This window comes from Microtus oregoni, unplaced genomic scaffold (genome assembly GCF_018167655.1).
Source record: "Microtus oregoni isolate MIOR12 unplaced genomic scaffold, Mior012 000001F_ref0000356, whole genome shotgun sequence".
NCBI classification, from domain to species: domain Eukaryota; kingdom Metazoa; phylum Chordata; class Mammalia; order Rodentia; family Cricetidae; genus Microtus; species Microtus oregoni.
In genome coordinates, this window is record NW_024543060.1 from 89,648,110 (window position 1) to 89,674,406 (window position 26,297).

The window sequence follows — 26,297 nt, forward strand, 5'->3', positions numbered from 1 at the left end:
CCTATGAGGTCATATGGGTAAACTCGGGTCTAGTATTTTTGTAGATGTCTATCCTGAAGCCATTGGAGACTGTGACATTCCTGTTAGGATCGTCTTCCTCCTTGCTATGTTTTCTTCTTGTATGTGAGACTTATTTTGGCCTTTGTTGAGCACACTGAGAACCTAGATAAGCCTTTCCCTTCTGCCTGCAGGTCAGATGCTGGGCTAGGCCACTATAAACTATGCTTTCCCTCGCCTGCCATATTTCATATTTATTAGACAGTGTTGAGCTCCTGGGGCTCCTCTCGGACTTGGCTGAAACAGTCCTTAGTCAGCTGAGATCTGACTCACTAGTTATAGAAAGAAACAGACAGACAGACAGACAGATAGAAAGAGAGAAGGTAGATGGCAGAACTCATGCTTGAAACAATACTTAATTTTTTTTTCTTGTTTGTCTGACCCAGGGTGTCACATACCTCAGGCTGGTCTTGAACTCATGATTGTTTTGCTTCCATGGGATTACAGTGTGTGCCAGCACACCCAGCCATGGATGAAAGTTACTCGACTGTTTTAGGATGTATCTGTGTGGGTATCTGTGTGGATGTATGTGCACACGGGTCTAGGCACACCAGAAGAGGAATAGAGTTACAGGTAATTTCAGCCACCTGACGTGGGTGGTGGGATCCAATCTTAGGTCTTTGTGTTTGAACAGCAAGTTCTCTTCACTGCTGAGCCATCCCTCCAGCCCCGACCGTTATTACCGTACACATCATATCTTCTCCTCTCTAATATTCAGAACAGGAAGAAATACAAGGTAGATGACATTGACTGATAAAATTTGATCCCACTGTCCTCATAACACATTTATTGTTACCCAGGCCAATCCAGAAGATTTCTGTGCTTACAAGAACATTTTCAAACTACGTACATGGCACAATTACTTTATAACTCCTTGTAGCCGACAGAAGCTAAGCTATTGAAACCCTTTACATGGGTCAAAGTTCCTTCAAATGTCCCTGGGTGAACTCTAAAATAAAGTAGACTTATTTTAAATATATTTTAAAATACATTTAAATTTATTTTTAAAACATAGTATGCTCAGTTCCACTACAGTATGTAATACAACATGGTAGAGGTAGGTGGATTTTTTTTCTTTCTTTCTTTTGTTCTTTCGTCTTATATTCCTTTATTTTATTTTTGGTTTGTTTATTGAGAAAGGGTTTCTCTGTGTAGTCCTAGCAGCCCTGAAGCTTGATATATAAAGCAGGCTGTCTGTAAATTCCCAGACCCTCTGCCTCCCGAGTGCTGGGATGAAAAGAGTGTGCCATAGCCAATTGGCGGTGGTGCACACCTTTAATCCCAGCACTTGGGAGGCAGAGACAGACAGATCTCTGTAACTTCGAGGCCAACCTGGTCTACAGAGTGAGTTCCAGGACAGACTCCAAAGCTCCAGAGAAACCCTGTCTCAAAAAACAAAAAACAAACAAACAAAAAGAATGTGCCACCATAACCCAGCCCTGTGTTAACTATATTTTAACAAAATGTGTATTGCATGTTTTTAGATATACTTTTTAAACAATCACATTTATTAACTGCTTTGATTAAAGGTTAAAGCGACTCTAAACTATACTCCCCAAATTCCTGATTAATATGCAGATAATGAGTTTGTAGCGTCATTAACATCATCTGTTTCCTTCCTCTCCCTCTGCTCACCGCCCAATAAAGTGCTGTAAGACACTTGTAAAAATGTGCTTGTACTTTCCACACAGAACCAAATAAAGAGAAAGAGGCGGGAACTACGCCAGGAAAAGGTGAGTTGGAGGGAGGGAAAGCGAGACTGAGTTCAACAGGGTCAGGACAGGAACCAGCCTGGAGTGGGTGAGCTGGCTGGGTTTCAGCCCACGGAGGAAGCTGAGTAAAGTTGTTTGATCTAGTTTGCTTCAGCTGGGAAAATCAGCTTACTTATCCAGAGGTTTCAAAAATTTGCCAGTTTTGACTTGTTATGTAACTCACGGTACAACAGAGGACACAGTCTGTAGACCCACGAAGACCAGCCCCTCACGGTACTACACAGTACCCAGTCTGTAGACCCATGAAGACCAGCCCCTCACGGTACCTCAGAGGACACAGTCTGTAGACCCATGAAGACCAGCCCCTCACGGTACCTCAGAGGACACAGTCTGTAGACCCATGAAGACCAGCCCCTCACGGTACCTCAGAGGACACAGTCTGTAGACCCATGAAGACCAGCCCCTCACGGTACCTCAGAGGACACAGTCTGTAGACCCATGAAGACCAGCCCCTCACGGTACAGCAGAGGACACAGTCTGTTGATACACTGATTTGTAGACTCTGACATTATACATTAGGCAGACATCATGCAGCTGCTTACTGAATTGGACACTCACTCACTGGTGTAATATTGACTTATGTTTTGCACTTGGGAGAAATATTACAGTTTTGGGAAAGATGTAATCATTATTGTGTGTGTGAGACCATGGTTGAAGGTGTTGTCATCACTGCCCATCTCTTCTTAGGCTAAGGTAAGAGCCTTGGCCTGAAAGGAAAGGTTTTCATGAAAGCTGACGGACAGCGTTGCCTTACACGTTTACATTTTTACACTAACATTTATTTGAGTCATGAATCATCTATCTAGTTTAAATTTCAGAGTAATTATTTTCTTATTGCAATAAGAAGATGCTTTTCATTCCTGGACACAGCTCAAAGCACGTTAATTTTCTATTTGTTCCTTGTATGTCTTACATGATTTCCTAATTCCTGTGCTACTGTCTCCTACACACCACTAAAATCTTTATTTTTGTCCTTCCATATACTGCACTTTCCTCAGATAACTTGGACTTACTCTCTTGTAAATGAAGGCACGGTGTTAGCATATTACACTTTGTCCTGACCTTCAGGAGTGCCCATGGACAGTACCGCAGATGCTAATCCTGGCTACATGGCCATCATTCAAGGCTATTTTCTTACAGAATGCAGACAGTGCAAACGCCTAAACTTCTTTCCATGATACGGGTTCAAGGAGGCTTGAACATCCTGGCCGCGGTTATTGTAACATTATTCTCAACAAGACCAGTGGAGTATAATGCCTCTGCTTCCAAGTTTGGAAAGGGGCTTGATCTGACCTGCGGGGCTTAACCAACAGGACAGGTGATGTAATCCCAGAAGGCAAGCTGTCATGCTTTCAACAAAGCCCGGGCTCGACCCTCAGTCTGCAAAGGTCATCCTACTCCATTTCTATGCTTAAGTAAGTTTTCTATAAACTAAAAGCAGCCAATCGCCAATACTTCCTTATAGAAAACAAGTGTGATGACAGAAATAAGACCAGGGGATGGGATCCCCTAAAATTAGTAGCTTTTCTCCCCTCTTCTATTTGTAGACACAGCTACGTACAGTCACATGCCTGGGTTCAGAACCTGCTGGGCATGTTGGTTTTCTTTGAGTCATTCTTCATACTTGGCAAGCAAGTTGATTTAAGTATAAAAAGTGATAACCCTATATAAGGAAGCTAGGTAAATGGTTCTATTTTGGTTTCTATCCATGTAGTCCTTTTCAATAGCCATCCATTCTCATCCAGGACAGGGAGATTTCAAAGAATATAGCTAAGCAAAAAGGCACAGTAAGGAAGAATTACTGTGTGGGCTGAATGGTGTTAATGGTTGCCACACTTTCTCCTAGGATTAACTAGAATGTCTTCTTCTGCTCACTCTTTTTTAATTTTTTTTTTAACTCTCTGATTCTGGTTCCAGACCTTTGACAGCTTACCCTGGCCATCTGGTTCACTTCCACCTCCCCTTCTTCCCCCTGATTTTTCTTGGACCTATTGTCCCTGTCATTTACGGTTGTCTCCACTTAGTCACGCATTAGTGGCTGACTCCTTTGCTTTTCCATGATCAGGCACGGGGTCTTAGCACCTCATTGGTCTCCTCATCTCGTTCCCTCCACCATCTGGCACAGAACCTTACAGGACAACCTTCCAATGAATGCTTGCAGGAGGAATCAACAATTAAATCTCCACGATGATCCGGGTAGTTTTATCCCTACATTCTTCTCACTCGCTGGGCAAGATACGTACTCAGAGTTAGTGAGGGTAGCATAGCACAGCTTGCCCGAAGCCTTTGAACATGACCACACCTGGAAATTAGTTTTGAACTTATCCTGGCATCTTTTACTACTGTGCGCTCTAGTCCTCTGTCTAGTTAAACTATCTTCAATAGATAAGCTCTTAGGCTATCACTGTGAACAGTGCGCTTCTGTCCCGGAGAGACGGCCCTATAGGTAAGAGCGCTGACTGCTCTTCCAGGAGGACCCAGGTGAAACACTTAGCACCCAGGTGGCAGCTCAGAGCCATGTGTCATTGCAGGCTCTTCCGTCCTCTGTGACACCGCCCACATGTGGTTCAGGCGTAAAGTCCACACGTTTTAAGAAAGAATATTTTTAACTGGATTTACTCTGGGATGACCTCGATATTTTCTGGGGGAAAAAAACAAACCTCGTTTTTGTAGCCAAGGAAAGTTATTCGGTTCAGGTATCAACCTTGTAATTAGGGTGTTGGCTATATCTGCCAACTTCTTCAGACACGTTAGGAGCTTCGGCGTCGTGGGAGTGCACACACAATCCTCGCACCTGAGGAGCTGAGACAGCAAGAATGAGTTTGAAGCCAGCCAAGGCCACAAAGCAAGACCCTATTTTAAAAGAAAATTCTTTTTTTAGTACCCTGTTAGTTCAATGTGTGTGTGTGTGTGTTTACATATATATGTGTGTATATTTACACATATATGTATAGACATGTATGTATATATATATGTGTATATATGTACACCTATATGTGTAAATATATTTATTGCACATATGTGTGTGTGTGTGATAGGCTTAGTTGAAAGAATTACTGTGCCTTTTGGTTGTTTTTTTTTTTTTTTCAGAGAAATAATTGCTTTTTGTGGTTGCTGCAAGGAAAATAAAACCTTATTTACTCTTCCCAGGGTTTCACATCACCACATAAACCATCTCACGTGAAACCACGCACGCTTCTCAAATGTCTCACAGGACCTAAGCTGGAGTCTCCTCCTCCTGACCAGGCTGTGGCCTGCAGACGAGGAAGTACATCAGCAGACCTTCCGACCTGTCTTTAAAGAGTCATTAACTCATTTTCTTCACTTAGGTCCCTTTGTCCCTGCAGTGATGCTATCCGGAGCTTGTTACTCACACACTTAAACGAGTTTCAGCCGTTTGCCTTTAGACGCCAATCAATCTGTCACCCGCTGAGATGCCTCTTGCCGACTTTTCCTTCTCTTCTGCTGTGTGTTCCAGTGTCCCTGCTTTACAGTAATGAACTTAGCTGAAAATTCACATCATTGTATTTTCCAGTTCTGAGACAGCGCTAGAAGATAGAACGTTGGATTAACAGGTTCAGAGGAGAGGAAGAAACTCATTAAATATACATATTTAAAATAAAATGAATATTGATTTTTGTAAACATCAAAACATGAAGGCATGTGTCATTTTAAAAAGTGTTAATAAAAATGACACAAAAATGATGAACTAATGTTAGCTGTTGTTGCTGTCTTCTGATATTTTGTTGTTGCTGTTATGCCTTGGATATTTTAATATTTTTTACATGATTGCCCTGCTTGAGATCGTCATTAATTTGCCCAAATCAGACAAGATATTATATCAGTATTTAACTGGTGTTTGCTGTGAACCAGGTATATCTCATATGCTTTTTGTCTCCTTTCTAAAGTCTCAGCATTTGTCTGAGGTTTACATTGCTTAAGTTATTAATCTTTACATTAGCAGGCCAATAAAAACCAGCTATGGGAAAGCCAAGCAGAGTGGCCCTCGTCTTTAATCCCGGTGCGTAGGAGGCAGAGGCAGGTGGATCACTTTGAGTTCAAAGCCAGCCAGGTAGAAATAACTGCATACCCAACAGAGCCTAGAAGGCTGAAAACCCTCCGTATGGGATCTGCGGTGGTTGTGATCAGGGCTCACACGTGACCCAGAGGACTCATGCACCTCACTGAGATTCCAGGCCGTGAGTGTGGCTGTATTCTCTCGCTCCTCTGACTTCTTCCCTGAAAACTAAAGTTTTTAGCCATAATTTTCACGGCTATTTTTCCATGGCTTAGAAACAAGATTTGCTGTTGTTTTTATCTAAGTTGTTCTATTACCAATAAAGACTCGGAAGTCGGGTATTGATATTGAGCTGAAAACCCAATAAGATGAAAGAAGCGGCCAGTTGATTTTTTTTTGCTTTTTTTCATTTTTTATTGATTTTATTAAGCTATACATTTTTATCTGCTCCCCTCTTTTCCTCTCCCCTCCCCTTCAACCCTCTCCCAAGGTCCCCATGCCCCCAATTTACTCAGGAGATCTTGTCTTTTTCTACTTCCCGTGTAGATTAGATCCATGTATGTCTCTCTTAGTGTCTTCATTGTTGTCTAAGTTCTTTGGGATTGTGGTTTGTAGGCTGGTTTTCTTTGCTCTATGTTTAAAAACCACTTATGAGTGAGTACATGCGATAATTGTCTTTCTGGGTCTGAGTTACCTTACTCAGTATGATGTTTTCTAGATCTATCCATTTGCTTGCAAAATTTAAGATGTCTTTTTTTTTTTTTTTTCCTGCTGTGTGGCACTCCATCGTGTAAATGTACTACGTTTTCCTTATCCATTCTTCAGTCAAGGGGCATTTAGGTTGTTTCCGGGTTCTGGCTATGACAAACAAAGCTGCTATGAACATAGTTGAGCTCATGTCCTTGTGGCATGATTGAGCATCCTTTGGATATATACCCAAAAGTGGTATTGCTGGGTCTTGAGGATTTTTTTCCTAGAGCCGCAGCAAGAGCAGTGTTTCTCCACATGTTCCAGACCAAAAAAAAAAAAAAAAAAAAAATCCTCCAGGAATCTCTAAGTCCCTCCCTCCTCCTTCCTGTGTGCTTCTCTATCCATATTCCTAGCTTCTCTGTCCCGTCTATAACTAATTTCTGTCAACTAGTTACTGGCTCTTCCCCCATCCAAGGTTAATTTTATTTACAGTCTCAGAGTTTCACAGGATGACCAAATATCCTGCAACAGTGTGTTTTGCTAAATTGCCCTTCTGTGTAGTTAGAGGATGTAGCCTGCTGCCCACAGATGCTGTCTCTGAGTGTCTTGTATTCTAGTAATCCCAAATGGAAATGGTAGACTCTTCATCAGCGTTGTAGCCCCTTAGAAGCAGAGAGAGGGGTAGTGTGACGCCCATACTACACTGACTATTTTGTCTCTTTACTTTTGAGATTCTTTCTTTCTTTTTTTTTTTTAAGGTATTAAATGTCACAGAACCTAAAAGGTTCACATAGTTTCCTCCTGGCAACAGAATCTGTCTTTCATGGTAGATAAGAAAAATTTAAACTTTTCTTCTTCTTCACCCAATTCAATTGAATTTAACTAAGCCAGTGTTGGAGAGTTTGAGGTCAGATTTTCAACACCCAAGGTCGATCACAGAGATGAACACCAGCAACCTCAGCTCTCAGGAGACCGCCGAGGCAGGGGGATTTCGAGTTTGAGGCTCGTGACTTCCAGGCTGGCTTTCTCCTTCTATTTCAGAAGTAGCTATAGATGTCCATTTTTTGGAATGTTAGTGAGTGCTCCAGGAGAGGAGAACTCCAAAGGGAAATGATTTAAGAAGGACATCCCCTCTAGTCCATTCCTGGTGCACACGAACTCATCAACGTCACACACAACACAATAAAATATAAACATTTGCTTGAGCCTAGCATTTCCTAACCTTCGATCACTAAACATTTCCACTGAACAATCCCGACTTTTGTAACCTGACTTTGAAATAATAACACTGAGGGTCTCTATGCTTCGTGTTTCAATATTTTGTTTGAAGAAGTGGTACAGAACATCCCTGGTTGAATGTAGCGTGAAGTTAATGAAATAATATTTGTTGTAAATATTCAAATAGATCATACGAAAGCCTACCTTTTCCGTAATTTTTAAACTACTTTTACTAAACATGCTATGCACACGGACCTTCTGTATCATATATGTGAGGTCACATAAGGGTCTATTTTGACAAGTGTAAAATGTGTCTTATTCACTCAAACCTTAGCCTGCATGCTTTGGGAAGGAAGGGTCAGGATTTCCAGCACTATCTGCTGCCTCTTTAAGCATGCAGAGCACGCACGTTGCTACACAGGTGGGGTCGGGAAGGGGCCCTTCCATGCCTCTGAGCATAAGCCCTCCACCACATATTGTGAAACTCATCAATTTGCATGAGTAAATTTTAAATGACGTAACACTGGAAGTTCCAATACAATCTCGGGAAAATGCTGTAAAGTTCTGACAGTGATTATCGCTGAACTTAACAAAACGGACTAATTCTTAGTCATTTACTCGAGTTCCGGCTTCTTAAATACGGAAGGGAAACTTGGGGGTTAGCTGGGTGGAAATAAGTTCTCACACATTCTTTGGAAGCTGTGTGTCAGTGTCTCACTGAATATGGCATATGGATAACTTCCGATGCTGATTCCAGCTATGACAAACAAACCTGGAAACCCCCTCCATCATTTTCCCACCGACTTACAGTTACAGAAACTCTGGCACAGTTTCATTTTTTTAAAACTATGTTTTCATTTGAATTACTCAGCGCTCACCAGTATTATACTTCTGTTCGGTTTGGGGTTTCGCCTGTTCTCTTAAAGTTTGCCTGCAGGTGCAAGGTCTCCTACGGCTTCACTCAGTGGCTGAAAAGGCTGTGAAGCCTCTCTCCTCTTTTCCAGATCCCTCTCCCCCAGGTCACCCGGATGAAGTTCTTTCTTCCTTGACTTTTTCCTCCTGTTTCTTGTTTCAGAGGAAGATGAGGCCTCTCCGCCGAGTGCCCTGCCTCCAGGTTAGGACCATTCCCTGGCCCAGCTTCTGCCTCATCATCACTCCATTGCCCCACTGTAGAAGCAAAGAGTCGGGGAAGCGAGAGGGGAATCATTGTCTTAGATGATGATTTCCAAGAGAAACTTCTGAAAAGGAAGATTTCCTAGCCAGGTGTGGTGGTACACACCCACTCTCCCAGTAGTGGGGAGGCTGAAGCAGGAGGACTCTCAAGACCAGGCTATCTTGGGCTACAGAGTAAGTTCAAGGCCAGCCTGAGTTACTTGGTGAGGCATTGTCTTAAGAAAAAAAGGAAAAGAAAAATCCTGGACATGGATGAATTCAGGGATGAAAATGTTTGTCATCCATTTTCATCTATGTATCCTGCCACTCCCACCCTTATAATTTTCTTCCTTCGTAACAAAAAGAGATAGGGTTTGGGGTACCCCCAAGAAGGTTGTAGTCATCCCACTTCCCTCCTTCCTATGCTTGCCTGCATCCTCCAAATCATGCTTTCCTTGCAGGTTTGGGTAGTCGGGCCCTGGAGAGAAAAGATTCAGGTGAGCGAATGCATCGGGACCCCAAGCTTCACAGCACTAATGACTGTCTCCTAAGCCCTGTTCATTCTAATCCTTGTTTTATTTGGTTCGCAGCTTTGACAGCAACCTTTCGTCCCATGTCCCAATACAAAAAAACTAATGCATTGAGAAACAATTAATTTTGCATGATACAAATGCACACATCCAGGAATCCAGGCACACACACCGTAGACCTACTTGCTTTACTTCCTAATATCATTTTTAACATTCAGCAAACAGAGATCAGTCTCCACTCCTGGGATATGCCCAAGTTATAATTCACATCCGTACATAATTTTAAACACAATTACTAGACACATTTTCAGACACTGTCAGCTGTATCAGCAATTCTGAAGCTGTTTGATCACTCATTCATTCAACATCTGTATGCCGTGGGCCTAACCTGGTCCATCACTCGCTACTTAAGGGCCAATCAGTGGCATAGGCACTGCGGGCATAGGAATGAACAAAACAATAAAAATTCTTGTCCTCGTACCCTCTACGCAAGCGGTGGCCACTCCCGACTATCGGACACAACGTGCACCTTTCACCTAATAACTTGGGAGTTAAGAATGCGCATTCAAGAGAGTACTCGGCTTAGCTTCATCGCAGGCAGAATTTTTACTACTGAGCATGACTGACACTCGAAAACTAAAATGATTAAACGTGTCCTTTCCTTGTTTTCATGAGCGTTAACAAGCGGAGCTGTTGACCCGTGCCTTTTCCCCCAGAGATCAGGGGCGGACAACCAAACTCCGCACCTGGTTCAGAGAGGGCTCGGAGACCATTCCCCCTGCCCCCACCTGCCCCCTCCTTCACTGCGGTTGACTGCTGATCGGTGTTAACCCTGCACCCCCTTTGAGACTAGGAAATACAGAAGTGCTTCCTTTTCAGCTTGTCTCTCTTTATGGGAAAGCTTCGACCAGTCTTCTCTCTGTTTTTGTTTTTTGTTTTCCTTCCTTGCAGGACAATCACACTATTCCTTAAATTTGTACCTGCAGGTCATGACCCTTTTACCCACCTCTCTGTAGACTTTCCTACTGAACACAGCAAGGAACCTAAAAGTACAGAGCCAGGCTTGGCTCTGTGACCCACACTGGGCAGTTTACCCTCAAAGAGACTCTCCTTTTTAGCTTCTCCCGATTCTGTTGTATGGATTTGGACTTAGAGCCAGTCTCCTGGAAAGACACCAAGACTGCTGCGTGAATCTCTAACGGCCTCTGTGTAGATGATGGGGAACAGGCAGAACACCAAAACAGTAAACTCACCCCAGAAGCTTCACTGTTGCAGGAATTAGACAATGTCCGTTGGCCCGGCCGTGGAAGATCTGTCCCTGTAAGGATGGAGATCTCCCCCTCCCTTCTGGTGGTGGGTGGGACAAGAGAATCCCGTCATTTTGATCTAGGTTTATTAGGTGAGAGCAAGAATCAGTAGGAGGAGAACAACAAACACAGGTAAGCCAGCCTGTGGAGAACCTGGCCCTGAGATGATCCGTGCCCTCCTTTCCGCTTCCAGAATGGTCTCTGGGCGAGTCACCCGCTGGCGGAGAGGAGCAGGACAAGCAGAATGCCAACTCGCAGCTGTCCACCCTGTTTGTTGAAAAACCTCAGACAGGATCAGTGAAAGTTGGTGAGTATCGACCCAGGAATCCTTCCCCTTTGCACAGATCACAAAATGAATCATTTTAAATTGAGATTTTCAGTAGCCACGAAAACATGCATCATATCCATGTCGTTCCATAATATTTTCATTACAGGAGATCTTGTACCCCATTTCTCCGTTCCCTAATCCTGACTTTGTTTCTATGGATCTACCCACCCTGTTTATTTATACAAATGGAGTAATTATACAATACACGGTCTGTTGTCCACTCTTGTTGTAGTATCAGTATTTCTTTTTATGAGTGAGCAATGATATATTGTACCCAAATGCTACACCATGGATTTTATAACCCCAAAGATGGATGATGGTTATTTTAGTAGCTGTTAGTGCACAGGAGTCCAGCGTCGGAACCTGAGAGCCAATTTGGTTGGGTCTAAAAGGTTGGTTCTGCTTCTTGCTAATAGGACAGACTCTTTAGCCTCTTTCCACCTCGGTTTTTTCTTCTGTGAAATGAGAATAAATCATGAGGCCTGCCTGTGTAGTACTCTGACCCAGCTCTGAAGACTGGGGCCTGCTGTCACTGTAAAAGGACTCACCCCATGGGGGCTTAGGACACTCTCAAGTCTGTACATGTGATAGATAAACTATGTCGTGTGTCGCAGGGGCAGCTGATCAGACAGATGGTAAAGATTTGAAAATAATTATTCAAAAATCTTCATTACATGCTACCTGGTTGTGCTGGATACAGTATACCATACGAATCCATATAAGTTATAGTCTAAAGACAGGACCAGACAAGAGAAGTTAACCAGATAACCACAAAAGCTACATGCCACGAAGGAACTAAACAGAGAGCCAAGACAAAGAAGAACTTTGGATCTCTGGGATATTAAGTCAGCGAATTCTCATGATCAGAACCAGACTTGGGTGGTTGACCAGATATTATACAAACAAACACATGCCTAACTATCTCCTAGAGTTTCTTCTTTCAGGCTTAGCGTACAAGTAGAAATGTTGGCTCCTTGTATGTTCTTGTAAGACACTGAGACACTGGGCCAGTGGCCAGACTGCTTCTGATGTCCCCAGGGCCTAATCAGTGACTACATAGTCATTTCAAGTCACTTCAAAGAGAGCAGTTTAACATACTCATAGCCCTGTAATTATAGGCATCCCATCATATTGAATAATAAAGATATATGTTTCTTTTGTGGGATTTTTTATTCCACATAAATGTAAGTTCACACATAGATATTTCTTTCCACCAATATTTTCATTGCTTTTTTTTCTGATCAGAGTTTCCAAATGGGCTGGGATGTGGTTCAATGGCAGAGTAATTATTTAGAATGCACAAGGCCCCAGGGTTCAGATAAATATATATATGTATATATATGTATATATTTGTACATATGTATTAGTGTATTATCTGAATATATGTGTGTATATAACCATATAATATATAATAGTGTATTATATATACTATATAAATATATATTACTAAGTAAAAGATATATATAGAGAGATACATACAGACATACATACACACATACATGCATACACAGAAACTTCCAAAGCAGATCAGATGGACTTCCCTAAGACTTCAAGGATACTTATCACAAAGCAGGGCCCCATCCATTGTGCCATCACGACATGGTAAACCAGGTTCTATACTGTACAGACCTGCACCGACTCCCTTCTGCAGAAAACAAGACAAACGACAGTTTCTAAATCCCAGGTTAAACCCTTTGTGCTTTTTCTAGGCGCCAACATCACCTTCATAGCCAAAGTCAAGGCGGAAGATCTTCTCCGAAAGCCCACGATCAAATGGTTCAAGGGGAAATGGATGGACCTGGCCAGCAAAGCTGGGAAACACCTGCAGCTGAAGGAGACCTTCGAGAGGCAAACTCGGGTACGGCCTGAACCCCTGGCTCACCCTCCTGCGGGGAGCAGAAAGCTGCTCCAGACTGCTGCACATTTATCCCTCCCTAGGGAGTTTGTTCATCCCAGATAACTGAGATAGTGACATCAAAGGAAGCATCCCCTCCAAGTCCAGCTTGGTGAACCAACGAATCCACTGGGGTTATCTCTAGGAGCCTGTATAAGGTGTATTCCTAAAGCAGCATGGGGAAATCAGGGGCTACAGCAAGAAAAGCCTCACCCCAGCGTGGGTGTTGGTTCCCGGAAGCTGGATCACCCATCTTCAGTGCAACTTAACTGACAGCTAGGCCTGAAGATTGTCCTCTCCTTCAGTAATTCTTTACTGTTTGTGTAACCACGGGGAGGGGCCTTGTGAGTCTCCACACTCCCTCCACAAGGGAACGTTAAGAAGGCTTCATCTTGTGATTGTCTCATGCTGGTGATTGGCAGCTAGTCTGGTTCGCAATGGCAACGATCAGATCCAGCCCAGAGGAAATAGCCCACACGACACAAGTTTGTTTTGAGAGATTTTAGTCCCTCTGGGTTATCGTTCCTACATCTGCCCTCTGTCGCAATTGTCTCGCTGTGTCTAGAAGCCGTGGGCACACTCACCCTTCTAGACCGAGACCTAGTGGATATAGATTCCCTTTTCTCCTTACACCAATACTGAGAAATCTGTTCAGTAACTGAAAGGCGAGCACCTGTTTCTGTCACAAAGGTCAGTCCGCAGAATGTCTGGATGCTTTTCGTTGCAGATATACACATTCGAGATGCAGATTATCAAGGCCAAGGAGAACTACGCAGGAAATTACCGGTGTGAGGTCACCTACAAGGACAAATTTGACAGTTGTTCCTTTGATCTCGAAGTGCATGGTAAGAGAACCATCTCACCTGGATAAATGTGGATTTGTACGGGTGGAAAAGGGTGGAGAAGAAATTTATGTAAGGCTACCTATCAGATTTGTGTGATTTAATTTGCGTTTTGCTTTGTTTTCAAGACAGGGTTTCTCTGTGTAGTCTGACTATCCTGAAACTCACTCTGTAGACCAGGCTGACCTCAAACTCACAGAGATGCCTCTGCCTCTGCCTCTGCCTCCATAGTCCTGGCATTAAAGACGTGTGCCACCACCACCTGGCTTGATTTGCTTTTAAGACTCTGTTTTTCTGATTGTGGAGATTCAGTGAGCCCAGTGAACCAGTATTATCTCTTGCTATCATATTCCCTCTGTCTCCTAGAGAATTATATTATTTTTATAATGATTTTATCTGTTGCATGAGGCCGCTTTTCCTCTGAGGGTTGGGAATAAGATTCCAAGGATGGCAGGAAGCAGGGACTGAAGGGAGATGCTCTCTTATAATAACTAAGTCCCAAAATGGAAATTTCTTGCCCATGTGTCCATGTATAGCCCAGAGAAAACACAATACGGATAAATCTTAGGGTACATTGAGGATGGGTGAAATCTCCACTTTTGTAGGAGTACAGGTAGAAAGCCAACTTGCCAGCAGCAATCATTACCTTAAGATGAGTTCATCCAAATGTGATATGGCCACAAAAATTTTTTAAAAAGCCAATATTGTTTTAAACGTAATTATTGACATGGAACGGAGTTGAGTTTTAGGAAGCTTTTCTCTGCAACCTGCTGTTTGTTCCGCATCTGGGGTGATGTCATTGTGTCATGTGCCCTGGACCTCAACGTGGGTCCCTCTGGAGCAGGGTAGCCAGGATCACAAAGACTCCACAAACCACTTGAGCGTGTGGGTGAAGGGAGTCAGCTGTGGCTCGATGTACAGGGAAGGGCAGCCATGCCAAAGGGAAACTCCCTTCCTGTACTCAAGCAGTGTTAGGCAAATCAGAGACTATGAGGAGGTGAACCTTGTTCTCACATTAGGGTGAGCTCTTCCAGTAAGCTGTGTAGATGAGCTATGTGTGGTACATGCCTCAGCCACTCAGGAGACAGAGATTGCAACTGAGGCCAGCCTGGTTTATCGAATAAATTTCAGACCAGACAGTGCTACATAATAAAACTCTGTCTCTTAAAAAAGTGAAAATGAAAGAAAGGAAGGGAGGCAGGCAGGAGAGGAAGGGGGGGAGAAGGGAGGGGAGGGAACGGGATGGGAGGGGAGGGGAGCGGAGTGGAGCAATGTGGACAGCCTGGAAAGGACATGACATTCTTATTCCGAGAGATGTAAAGCAGATGTGGAATGGTCATGGTCCCTTCACTGTAAGAATTTTGGTACCCAACAAAGCTACACTACCCCAGCCAGGCATGTCTAAGAGTCTCCTGGGAAATGTTTTCAGAATTCTGATCTTTGGACTTCCCTCCATGATCTAACAGTTCAAAATCCCTATCAGGAAATATCAAGTTAATGTGTTTAAAAGTTCTTGTGAACCAGTGGACAGGCAGGTAGAATGACAATTTGCCTTCGAGGCCTTTCTGCTGGTTCTTCATTTAGAGAATGAGAGAGGCTGCCTCAGGAGCTCATCGCAGGAGGGTAGCCATGTCCCGTCTCATGCCTTTCCATCTGGGGAGATCTCCACAGTCCATGAGAGAACGGCACACAAGATCGCCTTCTTAACCCCACTCACTGTGTTGTTCTTTCTTTCCAAAGAATCCACTGGGACGACTCCAAACATTGACATCAGATCTGCCTTCAAGAGAAGGTAATTTCAAGTGGGAATCCAGAGAGCTTGCATATAACCTGGAGGTGGACCATTTCCCCTCTGTGCTCCATATTCCAAAAAGGCACGGCCCATTCCACTGCCATCGAACACATCATATATTTAAAAGTTGCCTTTCTAGAAACGCCATGAGCTTAATGCCCAGCCAACCTTATACTGATAATTTCTTAGAGCATTCCTGTTAGAGGGGAGCCTCTGCTTTTGAGGTCTCGTGATTGCCTTAGATTATCCGGATTGGGGAGCGGCTTCGTCCTTAATTGCGTTGTTCTCCACCGAATGCCCAAAAGAGAAGCAGAAAGAACACACCTGATACCACACCAACATAGCCAGAGCTGGAAAGTCTTGTTCTATCTCTTTTCGTGATGTGCGGAGCTACTAACCCATGTGCCCCACCCGAAACACAGATAGCTACTTAGTAAAGTGAACCCCACGTCCTGTGGGATGGTCCTAAACGAACAGCCGCCGAATCTGCTGTCATTGAGCACGCTGTAGAAAGGAACGATGTAGCCACAGATCATTTTTGTTGAGTAAGGAAAGTTGCCCATGAGTATAAAATATGTGATCCCTTTAGCATACAGCAATGGTTTTTGACTGATTACACAGACACAACTTCTTGGCTAAACTTTCAAGAAATACAATGTTTAATGACTTTTGAAACATATTAGATATTATCCGAATCACCAATGATTAACTTGAAAAGAAACCTCCAAGTGTCAAATCCCATCACTGCCCCCTCATCTCATACTTAGCAATAAAGCGACTTAAATGTGTGCATGGCACATGTAGGGCTATCTTAAGACGGGGGGACAGAAGCTCCCATTTGAAAGAATAGACATGTGTTGACCTTAAAAGGTCCCCAGCCACCTGCTCACAGAAAATGTGAGAACGTGTTAGTCGGTTTTCATTTCTTAGGACTTCCATATTAGGCACCCTGTTTTTAAACCCACATACTCTTTTCTTAGAAACTACAAGTAACACCCGTAAAGCTCAGGAGACAAAGATCTCCACTAGAGACTAAGCATGTAAGTAAATCCATAGTGTTGCTTACCCACCAGCGCTGCAGCTTCTACTCAGGGTAGTAGAGAATCAAGACGGCGGCTGCATGCCTGAGTTAAAGATGCATTTCTCTACTAGGGGAACTCCCGAGAAGGTTACTAAGAGTTAATGAGCAACTCAAGATGAAAACTGCACATTTAAAAGGTGCTAACAAGAAAACCAAGGGACTGTGCTGCAGAGAGCCGCAGTCTCTTTAAAACAGAGAGAAATGCATTTTCCAGAAAGCTCTACAGGGACTAGTTCCATTTTTATGCCCTGTTGGTAGCACTTACCTGACTCATCTATTCGTGGGCATAGAGGTTACCTGTGGACATAAGGCCATGCGTGCACTTACCTGATTCATCTATTGGTGGGCATAGAGGTTACCTGTGGACATAAGGCCATGCGTGCACTTACGTGTGTGACTGGCTACACTTTGTCCTTCAAGCCAATCTCTGCCTTCCATGGATAATAGAGATCAGCAAAAGTCCTTTGCTTTTCACACAGGTTCCTTCCCAGAGCCCCCAACCAGCAAAAACAAAGCACTTTGTGTTGCTTGGCTTAAGTGCATTTGTGTTATTAGTTTTAACACAAATCCAAGCAGCTTCACATATGCAATCTACATGGTGTCTTCTGCAGCCATACAGTCGCACAGGTCCTGCGTCTACTTTTCCACAAGTACATGCCCTGAACGCTTACAATGTCACTTGTGTGAAAAGAAATTTAGCCCTTGCGTGCCGGTACAAAATTGCATATATATCCTGTGTAGAGTGTTCGTTCGGGGAAGCTCATTGTTCTCTGCATTAAACCCAGATTTGCTTTTCTTTTGTTAATGACAGTGGAGAAGGTCAAGAAGATGCAGGGGAACTTGACTTTAGTGGTCTCCTGAAACGTAGGTGAGAACCAAGAGATGCCATGAGGCACCGTGGCCTGGATCTTTTAGATCCACCCGGAGAAGTCAAGTTAAGCTGAATGCTTTTCAAAGAATTGTCATTTCTTACAATATGTTTTGCTCATAGAACATAACAGCCAACTAAACGAGATCAAGAAGGCAACAGTCACACACTAATCTGTTGAAGGCAGTCGCTGATGCTTCCTAAACTCTCTACTTATGTGTTTTATGAGTTTTCATGTATTTTCTTAGTTGAGGGTGAGGAAATTTGATAACTGAGACATAAGATGGAAATGCCTGGAAACAGCCAAGACTACGTATGATCCTCTTCTGTGATTGGGTAAATACAACTTTGGTTCTACCTTTGATATTTTGACTGAAAATATCAACTTCACTTTTTTGGTAGTGGTCTTTGCAATAGACAGTCACTCTGATATACTATTTATGACTCAAATTTAAGACATTGATTTGAAGACATAAAGTGCTAATGATGAAATAGTTTTCCTAAATGTTTTATTATGACACAGTGTTGATTATAAGACACAAACTTATTCCAGAGATGTTTAAAATGCTATCCCCAAGATGCATGTTTTAGAAATAATGAAGCACAGTAGTAAACAGAGATAAACACATCATAATTCATACTTCAGTCAGCATACAATCATGCTTCAGGATTTCTGTCCATATATATACAAGTATAAAATTATATAATAGACTATATTACATACATGTTATTTACACCTAGATAAATTTTTTCAAGACATTTTCTATAGTAGAAAAATCAATAAAAAGAAAGTGTTATTTGCCAGGACTATACTTTATCTAACAAATTTGTGAAGAAACAGTAAACCTTATAACTTAGAATTTTGGCATTAATTTTCATTTAGCATTTCAGATTCATTTTAAAAACAATTTGAGTCCCCTTGGTGATATTAAAGAAACATTAGTACAAGGGCTCCTCAAGAATTGTAAATTCTTGAAAGAAACCAGACTTGTGTTTATTTTCTTAGTTTGGTTGGATGGATTTTTTTCCAGTTAATGGAACGAAGATTTCAATCAGAGCCCTAAACCTTAAGGTTAAAAACAGAAATAGTAATAGGTGTGATTTATTAATTAGTGATAAGTGTTAATCAATACATGTGGCAATATCAAACACATCTGTTTAATATCTCCATCATTCACTTAAGTAATATTAATTATTTCCCAGAGTACATTTAAAGTAATAGTATATGAAGTGTCCTTCAGTGAGCGTCGTTCTCAGGTGAGAACCAAGGTCTGAGACAACGCATTGTTTACACAAAGTCACACAGGAACAGGTAGGGCAGACACCCGAATCCAAATCTCTCCGTTTTTCCTTTCTGGGTCAGTGTCATCCCTGTGACCCCAGGTTACAAACAGAGCTGCAAGTCTGCCCTAGAGGCTAAAACTATCATTTACAAAGTCCATCACGTTGCAGATGACAAGGGAGTTTCTCTTCCTGCAGCACAGGAGACTCCACTGGAAATACACCAGCCGCTTTCTCTGTAGAACATAAAGCTAGATGACATCAGGGAAATAAAGCGGGGTCTGACCCCTAGAAAAGGATGAAAAGATATTGATACGAGAGTGAGACAGACGTAAAGAAGTAAAATAAGATAGTAAACAGAAATAAATGTTTAATATCAATGATCACACTTTCTTGACAGTGTGGGATTTCATCCTGTGACTTTGGTGAAAATGTATGTCCCCTCTGAGGTGTGCTTTCCACGTGTGTACTTGTGAGAAATAAAAGCTAATAGAATTGTAAAAATTAAATTAAATATAAAGACCTGGATCACGGTAGGTAGCAGAAACCATGCATTTTGGAAAAATGGAACATTTTCTTTCAGTGCGTTTGTCTTCGCACAAAGACCACACACACACACGTGCATAGATGCACATGTACCCACATGCACAAACACACAATACACACACTCACCCACATGAGCACAACCAGGATATGACATGGTAAATTCATATGGATGAAAGGGGAAGAAAAAATAACAGGCTGTTTCTATCAACCATTTGCATGGGGAAGAAAGAGGAATCTTATTATGTAGCTCAAATGACAGGAGAAAAAAGATCTCAGGGAAGAGGGCAGTGACTATGTCTCCAGTTCTCATTTCCTTGCATCCTTAATTAAGGCTTAGCCCCGCTGGACTGTTCACATAAGACTGTGTTCGTGTAACATACGGTACTAACCTACCATATAACTGGAGAAGGCGTGTGTTTCCTACTAAACCATGGGTTGCATGTGTTTTCATTGTGGTAATGACACATGGTTCACCCTTTCTACTCCTCCAGAAGTGTGTGGCAAAATCTCTATTGGGATACATGTTAGAACCAGTGTCCGGGTAGAGAGAAGTCTCCCTTTGCATATGAAAACCAGCTTATTTCAATATACACTAGATGAATCAAGGCTAATCTTTGGGGCAGTATTTCACTATAGGATTAGACCTTTATATTTACAAGTCTTGTTCTACATAAAATTTCTATAAATGATTTATGGGTCCCTGGGACCATCGATTTATAGAAATTTTTGCTGTAGATAAAAGCACGGTGGACCCTCTACGGGTCTAGCGCAATCATGCAGAGGAATCTAAAAATCTAGATCTCTCCCCTCTCTGGACTTCAGTTAGCCACACAGACTCAGTGAGCAGCCACCATGGTACATAAAGATGGGTTCCAGGAGGGTTGACAGTGCAGAACAGAGCTGTGACCTCATAGCCCAGCACAAGATAAATGCTTCTGTTTAAACTCGGGGCCTCACTGAAGTGACAGGAAAAGAAGAAAAAAGATAATTGAGGTTCACATACAGTTTGATAAGGAACACGCCAGAAAGGCATAGCTCATCATATATATGTCAACAGAAGATGCGGAGGATGATCGGCTGTGAGTCTCCTCTGGGAAACGGTGAGCATTCTTACTGGCTTCTTCTAGAAGCGTTCACCTCCTGAGACACCTAGTGTGTCTCGCTTTTTTTTTCTTGTGTCTCTTATAGCAATTTAAATTATAATAAACATTAGGTGTGTGGCTCACTTGGTAGAGTATTTGTTCATCTGGCATGAACAAGACTGTGGGTTTGATTATCAGCACCAGATGAACTGGCCCTGGTGGTATACACCTGTAATCCTGGCATTCAGGAGGAGGGCACAAGAGGATCAGAACTTTAAGGTCATCCTTAACTACATCCTAAAGTCAGGGTCAGCCTGGGCTGCATAAGTCGTCTTAAAAGCAAACAGAAAACAGAAAAAAGTATATAGACTTTTATATCTTTAAATATTTCCACCATGTGTAATATGAAATATGTAAATTGAAATAGGTATGACATAATTCTTCTTGATTAAAATACCAGAGGTAACAAAATCTCCAGATTTAACATTATCAAAGTATGAAATGATTCTTAAGTGGCTCTATTTAGGTTGAAATGTAATGAAAATCTTCAGTATATTGAGGGGACACTCCACAGAAAACATGCACACGTGTACCTACACATTCTAATCGCAATAATCCAAATTTAAAATATTTAGAAAGTGAGTTTTTATTACCTTTAATCATATGTATCTGTGTCTCTGTGAGTGAGTGCCAGGTGTGTGGGAGGGGAGCGGGGCTGGCCATGGAAGCCAAAACAGGTACCAGGTCCCTTGGGTCTGGAGCTGCAGGCCATTATGAGCTACTCCACATGGGTACTGAGAACCACTCTGGAAGAGTAGGAAGGCGTCTTAATGACCCCACCCTCTCTACAGCTCCCAGTGTAAAACACTGAAAGATGGATGGAAAAGGAAGACCGCATTCAGGCTGCAGGCTTAGTGAATCTGGAAAATCATTAGCAATGTTCCCACCATATTTTCAGTGTAATCTCTCCAATTAGTGACCAATTTTCTATAAAACCACTTTCAAACCAGTGCTGTTCACAATAAGAATCCCTGTAACTTTTAAAACCAACCTTATAAAAAGCTAGTTAACCTTAAACAAAATAACCAGGACTATTTAGTCAGAGGAGAAAATCAGTTTAAATTATGTCTTTCATTTATACTAAACTCATTCACTAAAAAAGTTTATGTGTAAGTTTTAGCTTCATTTTGTGAGTTTGAAGTAAGGGCAAGACATATATTTTAATCTCTCTTTTTTCTTTCTTTCTTTTTTTGAGACAGGACCTTACTTGTATCACAGCTTAGCCTGTGATGACCAGGCTGGCCTCAAACTCACCAAGCCCCGCCTGCCCCTGCCTCCCTAGTGCGGGCACATATAACATATGACACATGGAGTTCATGGCTGCGCCGCCAGCGGTGGCGTCATGTACTGCTTCATGTGTTCCCAACGTGCTTTGTCCGTGATCAGGATGTGGGGTCAGAGTACCCAGTTACTTGTTCATGGAATCTTAAGCCATTTCTTTGACAGCTCACCAGTAAGCTGTCTATAACCCAAGCCCATTCTCACTCTTAAAAATTCAAGATGATGTGTTAAGATGAGGTGCGACAGAATTTTTTTTGCCTTATTGTTCTTTTTCCTCTCAGCCTAGAAAAACAATTTTCTTTTAAAATGCATCTTAAAAAAGCATGGGATAAAACCGGACTCACTGAACATAGCGGACAATGAGGACTGCTGAGAAGTCAAGAACAATGGCACTGGGTTTTGATCCTACTGCACGTACTGGCTTTGTGGGAGCCTAGGCAGTTTGGATGCTCACCTTACTAGACCTGGAAGGAGGTGGGAGGTCCTTGGACTCCCCACAGGGCAGGGAACCTGGTCTGCTGGTCTGCTCTTCAGGCTGATGAGAGAGGGGGAGTTGATTGGGGGAAGGGGAGGGATATGGGAGGTGGTGGCGGGGAAGAGACCGAAATCTTTAATAAATAAATAATAAAAAAAATAAAAAAATAGGAAAAAATTATGACAGGCAAAAGATAAATGATGAACTAGAGAGATATATTTGCAATTTGTATTGCAATAATACTTGCACCGATTGATTCTACAAAATATTTACACATCTGCAATGTATCATGCAATACTTCTCATTAAAACACTGCTTTCAAATGGAAAACTAAAAAAAATGCATCTTAATACACACTAATACGAAGAACAAGGAAAAACCCTTTATGATTTTTTTTCAATTTTTTAATGTAAAAATAATAAAATAATGCACATGTTTATTAACATGACAAAAACAAAGTCTGGACGAATCCACAGGTTTGAAATACTGTCTGGATTATGTTTACATTAATACATGTAGAAAGGGATTTTTTCACTCACAGACCAATTTAAAATATTAATTCTTCATCTGCTTTTCAAACTGAATTCACTACTCGCATGTGGGGTGAGATCTATTTTTAAGTTTTTTCAAGTCTCACCTTCCATTGCTTCTCGGCCTTTTGGCCAAGATTAATTGCGATCAGACTTAAAAATTGAAAGGAAAAATATCTCAGGATTTGTTCTGACATTTCTACCAGCCTCCATTTGTGTTTTGAAGTTGGAAAAGTAAAGTTCAAAGAGTACATATTTGACCCCGAGCGTCAACGAGTGGGATCTTTGGGGGCAGGACAGGTTCTAACCTAGGCGACCATTGTTCCGGGCTAGGGAGGTGAAACAGCAGGAGGAAGAGCCGGAGATAGATGTGTGGGAGCTGCTGAAGAATGCCAACCCCAACGAGTACGAGAAGATCGCTTTCCAGTATGGCATCACTGACCTGCGTGGCATGCTCAAGCGGCTCAAGCGCATGCGCAGGGTGGAGAAGAAGAGCGCAGGTGAGCACACGGGGTCTGTGGCCTAGAACTGTGTCCTGTTGGTCTCGGCTTTCCGGGCCTGTGGGGGTTCAGGGTTCTTTCAGTTCACTTTGGCTTCAGGTGGAGGAGTGCCTTGGTAGTGGTGTGGCTCCTCGTGGCTTATGGTCCGCACCTTTGCAGTACCACGGATGCCACACAAGGTAGCAGAAGACACCCCGTGGCCTCCAGGAACCTCTCTGAGGTCCCCATTTATTCAGGCTCATCTCTCCCTCCCTCTGCAGCTCTTGATTCTTCCTCAGAGTTCGCCCCTCACATCCAGTAAGGTTTCCCGGGTGGGTTTACTCGATTCGAGACATGAAGTTGGGACGGAGAAGGCATGCATTTCAAGTTGGCACTAGCGCCTCCAATTTTTCTGCTCTGGATCTGTGTCGGGTTCTAGTCGTGGAATATTGTTTCCCTTCATGTTCAGATGACCGACCCTACATAGAACCCCTACGACCCCTTTCGAAAGGCTGGCCTTTCTAAACGCTGAGTTCTAAATCCATGTGCTAGGTAACCAGTTGGAAATCTAACAGTCGTTTTTATCTTTTTAAAATAAGGGAAAGTGAGCCAGCATAGGCCAGTGAGGTGGCTCAGCTTGTAATGATGTTTGCTGCCAAATCTAACCACTTTAACCAGGAACGCACGTGGGAGGTGGGAACAGACTCCTCACTGCGTCTTCTGACACCAACCCCTGCATATGCATGCAGGCACACACAAAATAAACTAATGCAATTTAAAATTAGTAGTAGCGCTATTTTTCTCTGATGTTTTTTAAAAAAACACATGAATTCTCTTTCAATTTTAAGCCATCTTATTGTACACATGCTAGCATAACTCTGGAATACAAGGGGTAATGGGACAGCTTCCAGCTTTATTCTTCCCTGAGACTTTTTTTAAACATGTTCTTAGATTTTCCATGGACACATTAACTATTTAAATTGATTCCCTGCGTGCATGCACACGGTCATTTTGTTTGTTCGTTCATTTCTATCTACAGCTTTTGCAAAAATTCTCGATCCTGCCTATCAGGTGGATAAGGGAGGCAGAGTGAGGTTTGTGGTGGAGCTGGCAGATCCAAAGCTGGAGGTGAAGTGGTTTAAAAACGGTCAGGAAATTCGACCCAGCACCAAGTAAGTGGGCTTCAAAGGATTCGATGAAAATATAAATGAACAGCAGTTTGGCTTAACTTTTAGAGACTCAAGGGATCTTTTAAGCGTCTGTTTTTTTATACGTTCTATAACGTAAAATTGTACAGAGGGAGAGGAGTCACTTTTCGTGGCGTTTTGAGTTCTGAAAGTCATGGTACTGTGTAAAATAAACTCTCATGTTTTCTGAGGCTATTTCAAGCAAGTCACAATTATTTTGTGTCACTACACATTAAATGTCATTATCTAACTTCTCTCTATAATGAAACTTAGAAATATTTGAAACATACAGTTGAGATGCCAGATGAAAACTGCATCTCATAACCAGAAAGTTTGGGGTTCTTTTTTTCCCCCAAAATAACATGAGTATTTGATAGTGGTCAAATATCTTCTATTTGGGTGCTGCCGGGAGTAGCCACAGCACTATCTAAACAGAACAGTGTGATGTTAAAGTAATAAAACTCAGGCCAGATGGTGGTGCACATGCCTTTAATCCCAGCACTCGGGAGGAAGAGGCAGGCGGATCTTTGTGAGTTCGAGACCAGCCTGGTCTACAGAGCTAGTTCCAGGACAGGCTCCAAAGCTACAGAGAAACCCTGTCTTGAAAAACAAAACAAAACAAAAAGATCATGAAACTCGGGCCTAAGCCCGTGTTTTATTATGTGTCATCCCTCTTTCAGGGAAGGACTAGTCGAACTGATCTCTGATGGTATCGCTAGTCTGCCATGAAACTACTTCATAGCGATCTTCCTCAGCCTGGAAGATTTTCAGCCTTTCCATATTGCTTTAATAAGTGCCTCATGTACATCGACACAGACTTTAATCCCAGAAACCTGTCACTTCTGAAGCACAAGGACATGGTTTCCAGCTTCTCGGTGGGCTCATACCTAACAGAATGACTTCGAGATAATGTTTATACCCGGTGCAAAAGTATCTTGAAAACAGCCTCGATTCACCCAGAAGTGGTTTTCCTAGATCAGCGTTACCAGAAAATATTGATATGTTTTGTTATTGAGGTCTTCAATTTGAGATATTTCCTCACTTTGGCTTTTTGATCAGCTATAGAATATGCTTGTGTGCTCCTCCATAGTCAACATAATCGATTAGAGTGTTTTCTCTTCCTGACTTCTAGTGTTCTGTTCCTGAACTTTCTTTTGAAAATGGATTTGATGTGTATTGGTGTTTTGCCTCACGTGTATGTCCATGTACCATTTGTGTCTGTGGAGGCCAGAGGCTGAGTTACACACAGTTGTGAGCTTACCACATGGGCACTGGGAATCAAACCCAGGTCTTCTGGAAGAACAGTCAGTGCTCTTAACTGCTGAGCCATCTCTCCAGCCTGGAAAATGATTTCTTAGTAACTGTGGTACAAAGGCCCAGGGGTTAAGCTCATTTAAGAATGTTCATTTGTTGCTGATCTTATCAAGTAAGATAAGCTATTGCTTACATTGTACAATCATTTATCCATTCAACAAAAAATATCCTGTGTCTGTGGGCTAAACAATGAACAAGGCAAAGTATCTGCCACTTTTATAACATACATAATTAATACAGAATCATTTGAAGAATGTACAGAGTTAAAAATCTCACTAACACACTCAACCAACTCTATCTTCCAAAAGTGGGTTAACTGTATGAGAATTTGTTTATATTTGTAATAAAAACTTATATGAAAGAAGAGAGTAAATTAAATAGTATGTATAAATGCACATATTTTCCATGTATCATAAAAATAGAAAATGAGCTTTTGTTTGACATTAATTGGACATATAAAATACGCTGCACAAATAGAAGATCATAGCTTTATCCTTGATTCTCAAGTATTAA

General features: G+C 42.2%; 1 protein-coding gene across 1 annotated transcript in view; it reads left to right on the forward strand.

The window, feature by feature from the left end:
• The window catches only part of Mybpc1 (myosin binding protein C1), a 78,226-nt gene that overhangs the window by 18,891 nt on the left and 33,038 nt on the right, over window positions 1-26,297 (forward strand). The window contains exons 5-14 of the mRNA XM_041676213.1: window positions 1,749-1,790; window positions 8,831-8,869; window positions 9,369-9,404; window positions 10,938-11,051; window positions 12,782-12,930; window positions 13,694-13,811; window positions 15,549-15,600; window positions 17,493-17,549; window positions 23,138-23,304; window positions 24,323-24,455. Coding sequence (XP_041532147.1) covers window positions 1,749-1,790; window positions 8,831-8,869; window positions 9,369-9,404; window positions 10,938-11,051; window positions 12,782-12,930; window positions 13,694-13,811; window positions 15,549-15,600; window positions 17,493-17,549; window positions 23,138-23,304; window positions 24,323-24,455 — 907 coding nt within the window. The remainder of the gene's footprint in view (window positions 1-1,748; window positions 1,791-8,830; window positions 8,870-9,368; window positions 9,405-10,937; window positions 11,052-12,781; window positions 12,931-13,693; window positions 13,812-15,548; window positions 15,601-17,492; window positions 17,550-23,137; window positions 23,305-24,322; window positions 24,456-26,297) is intronic.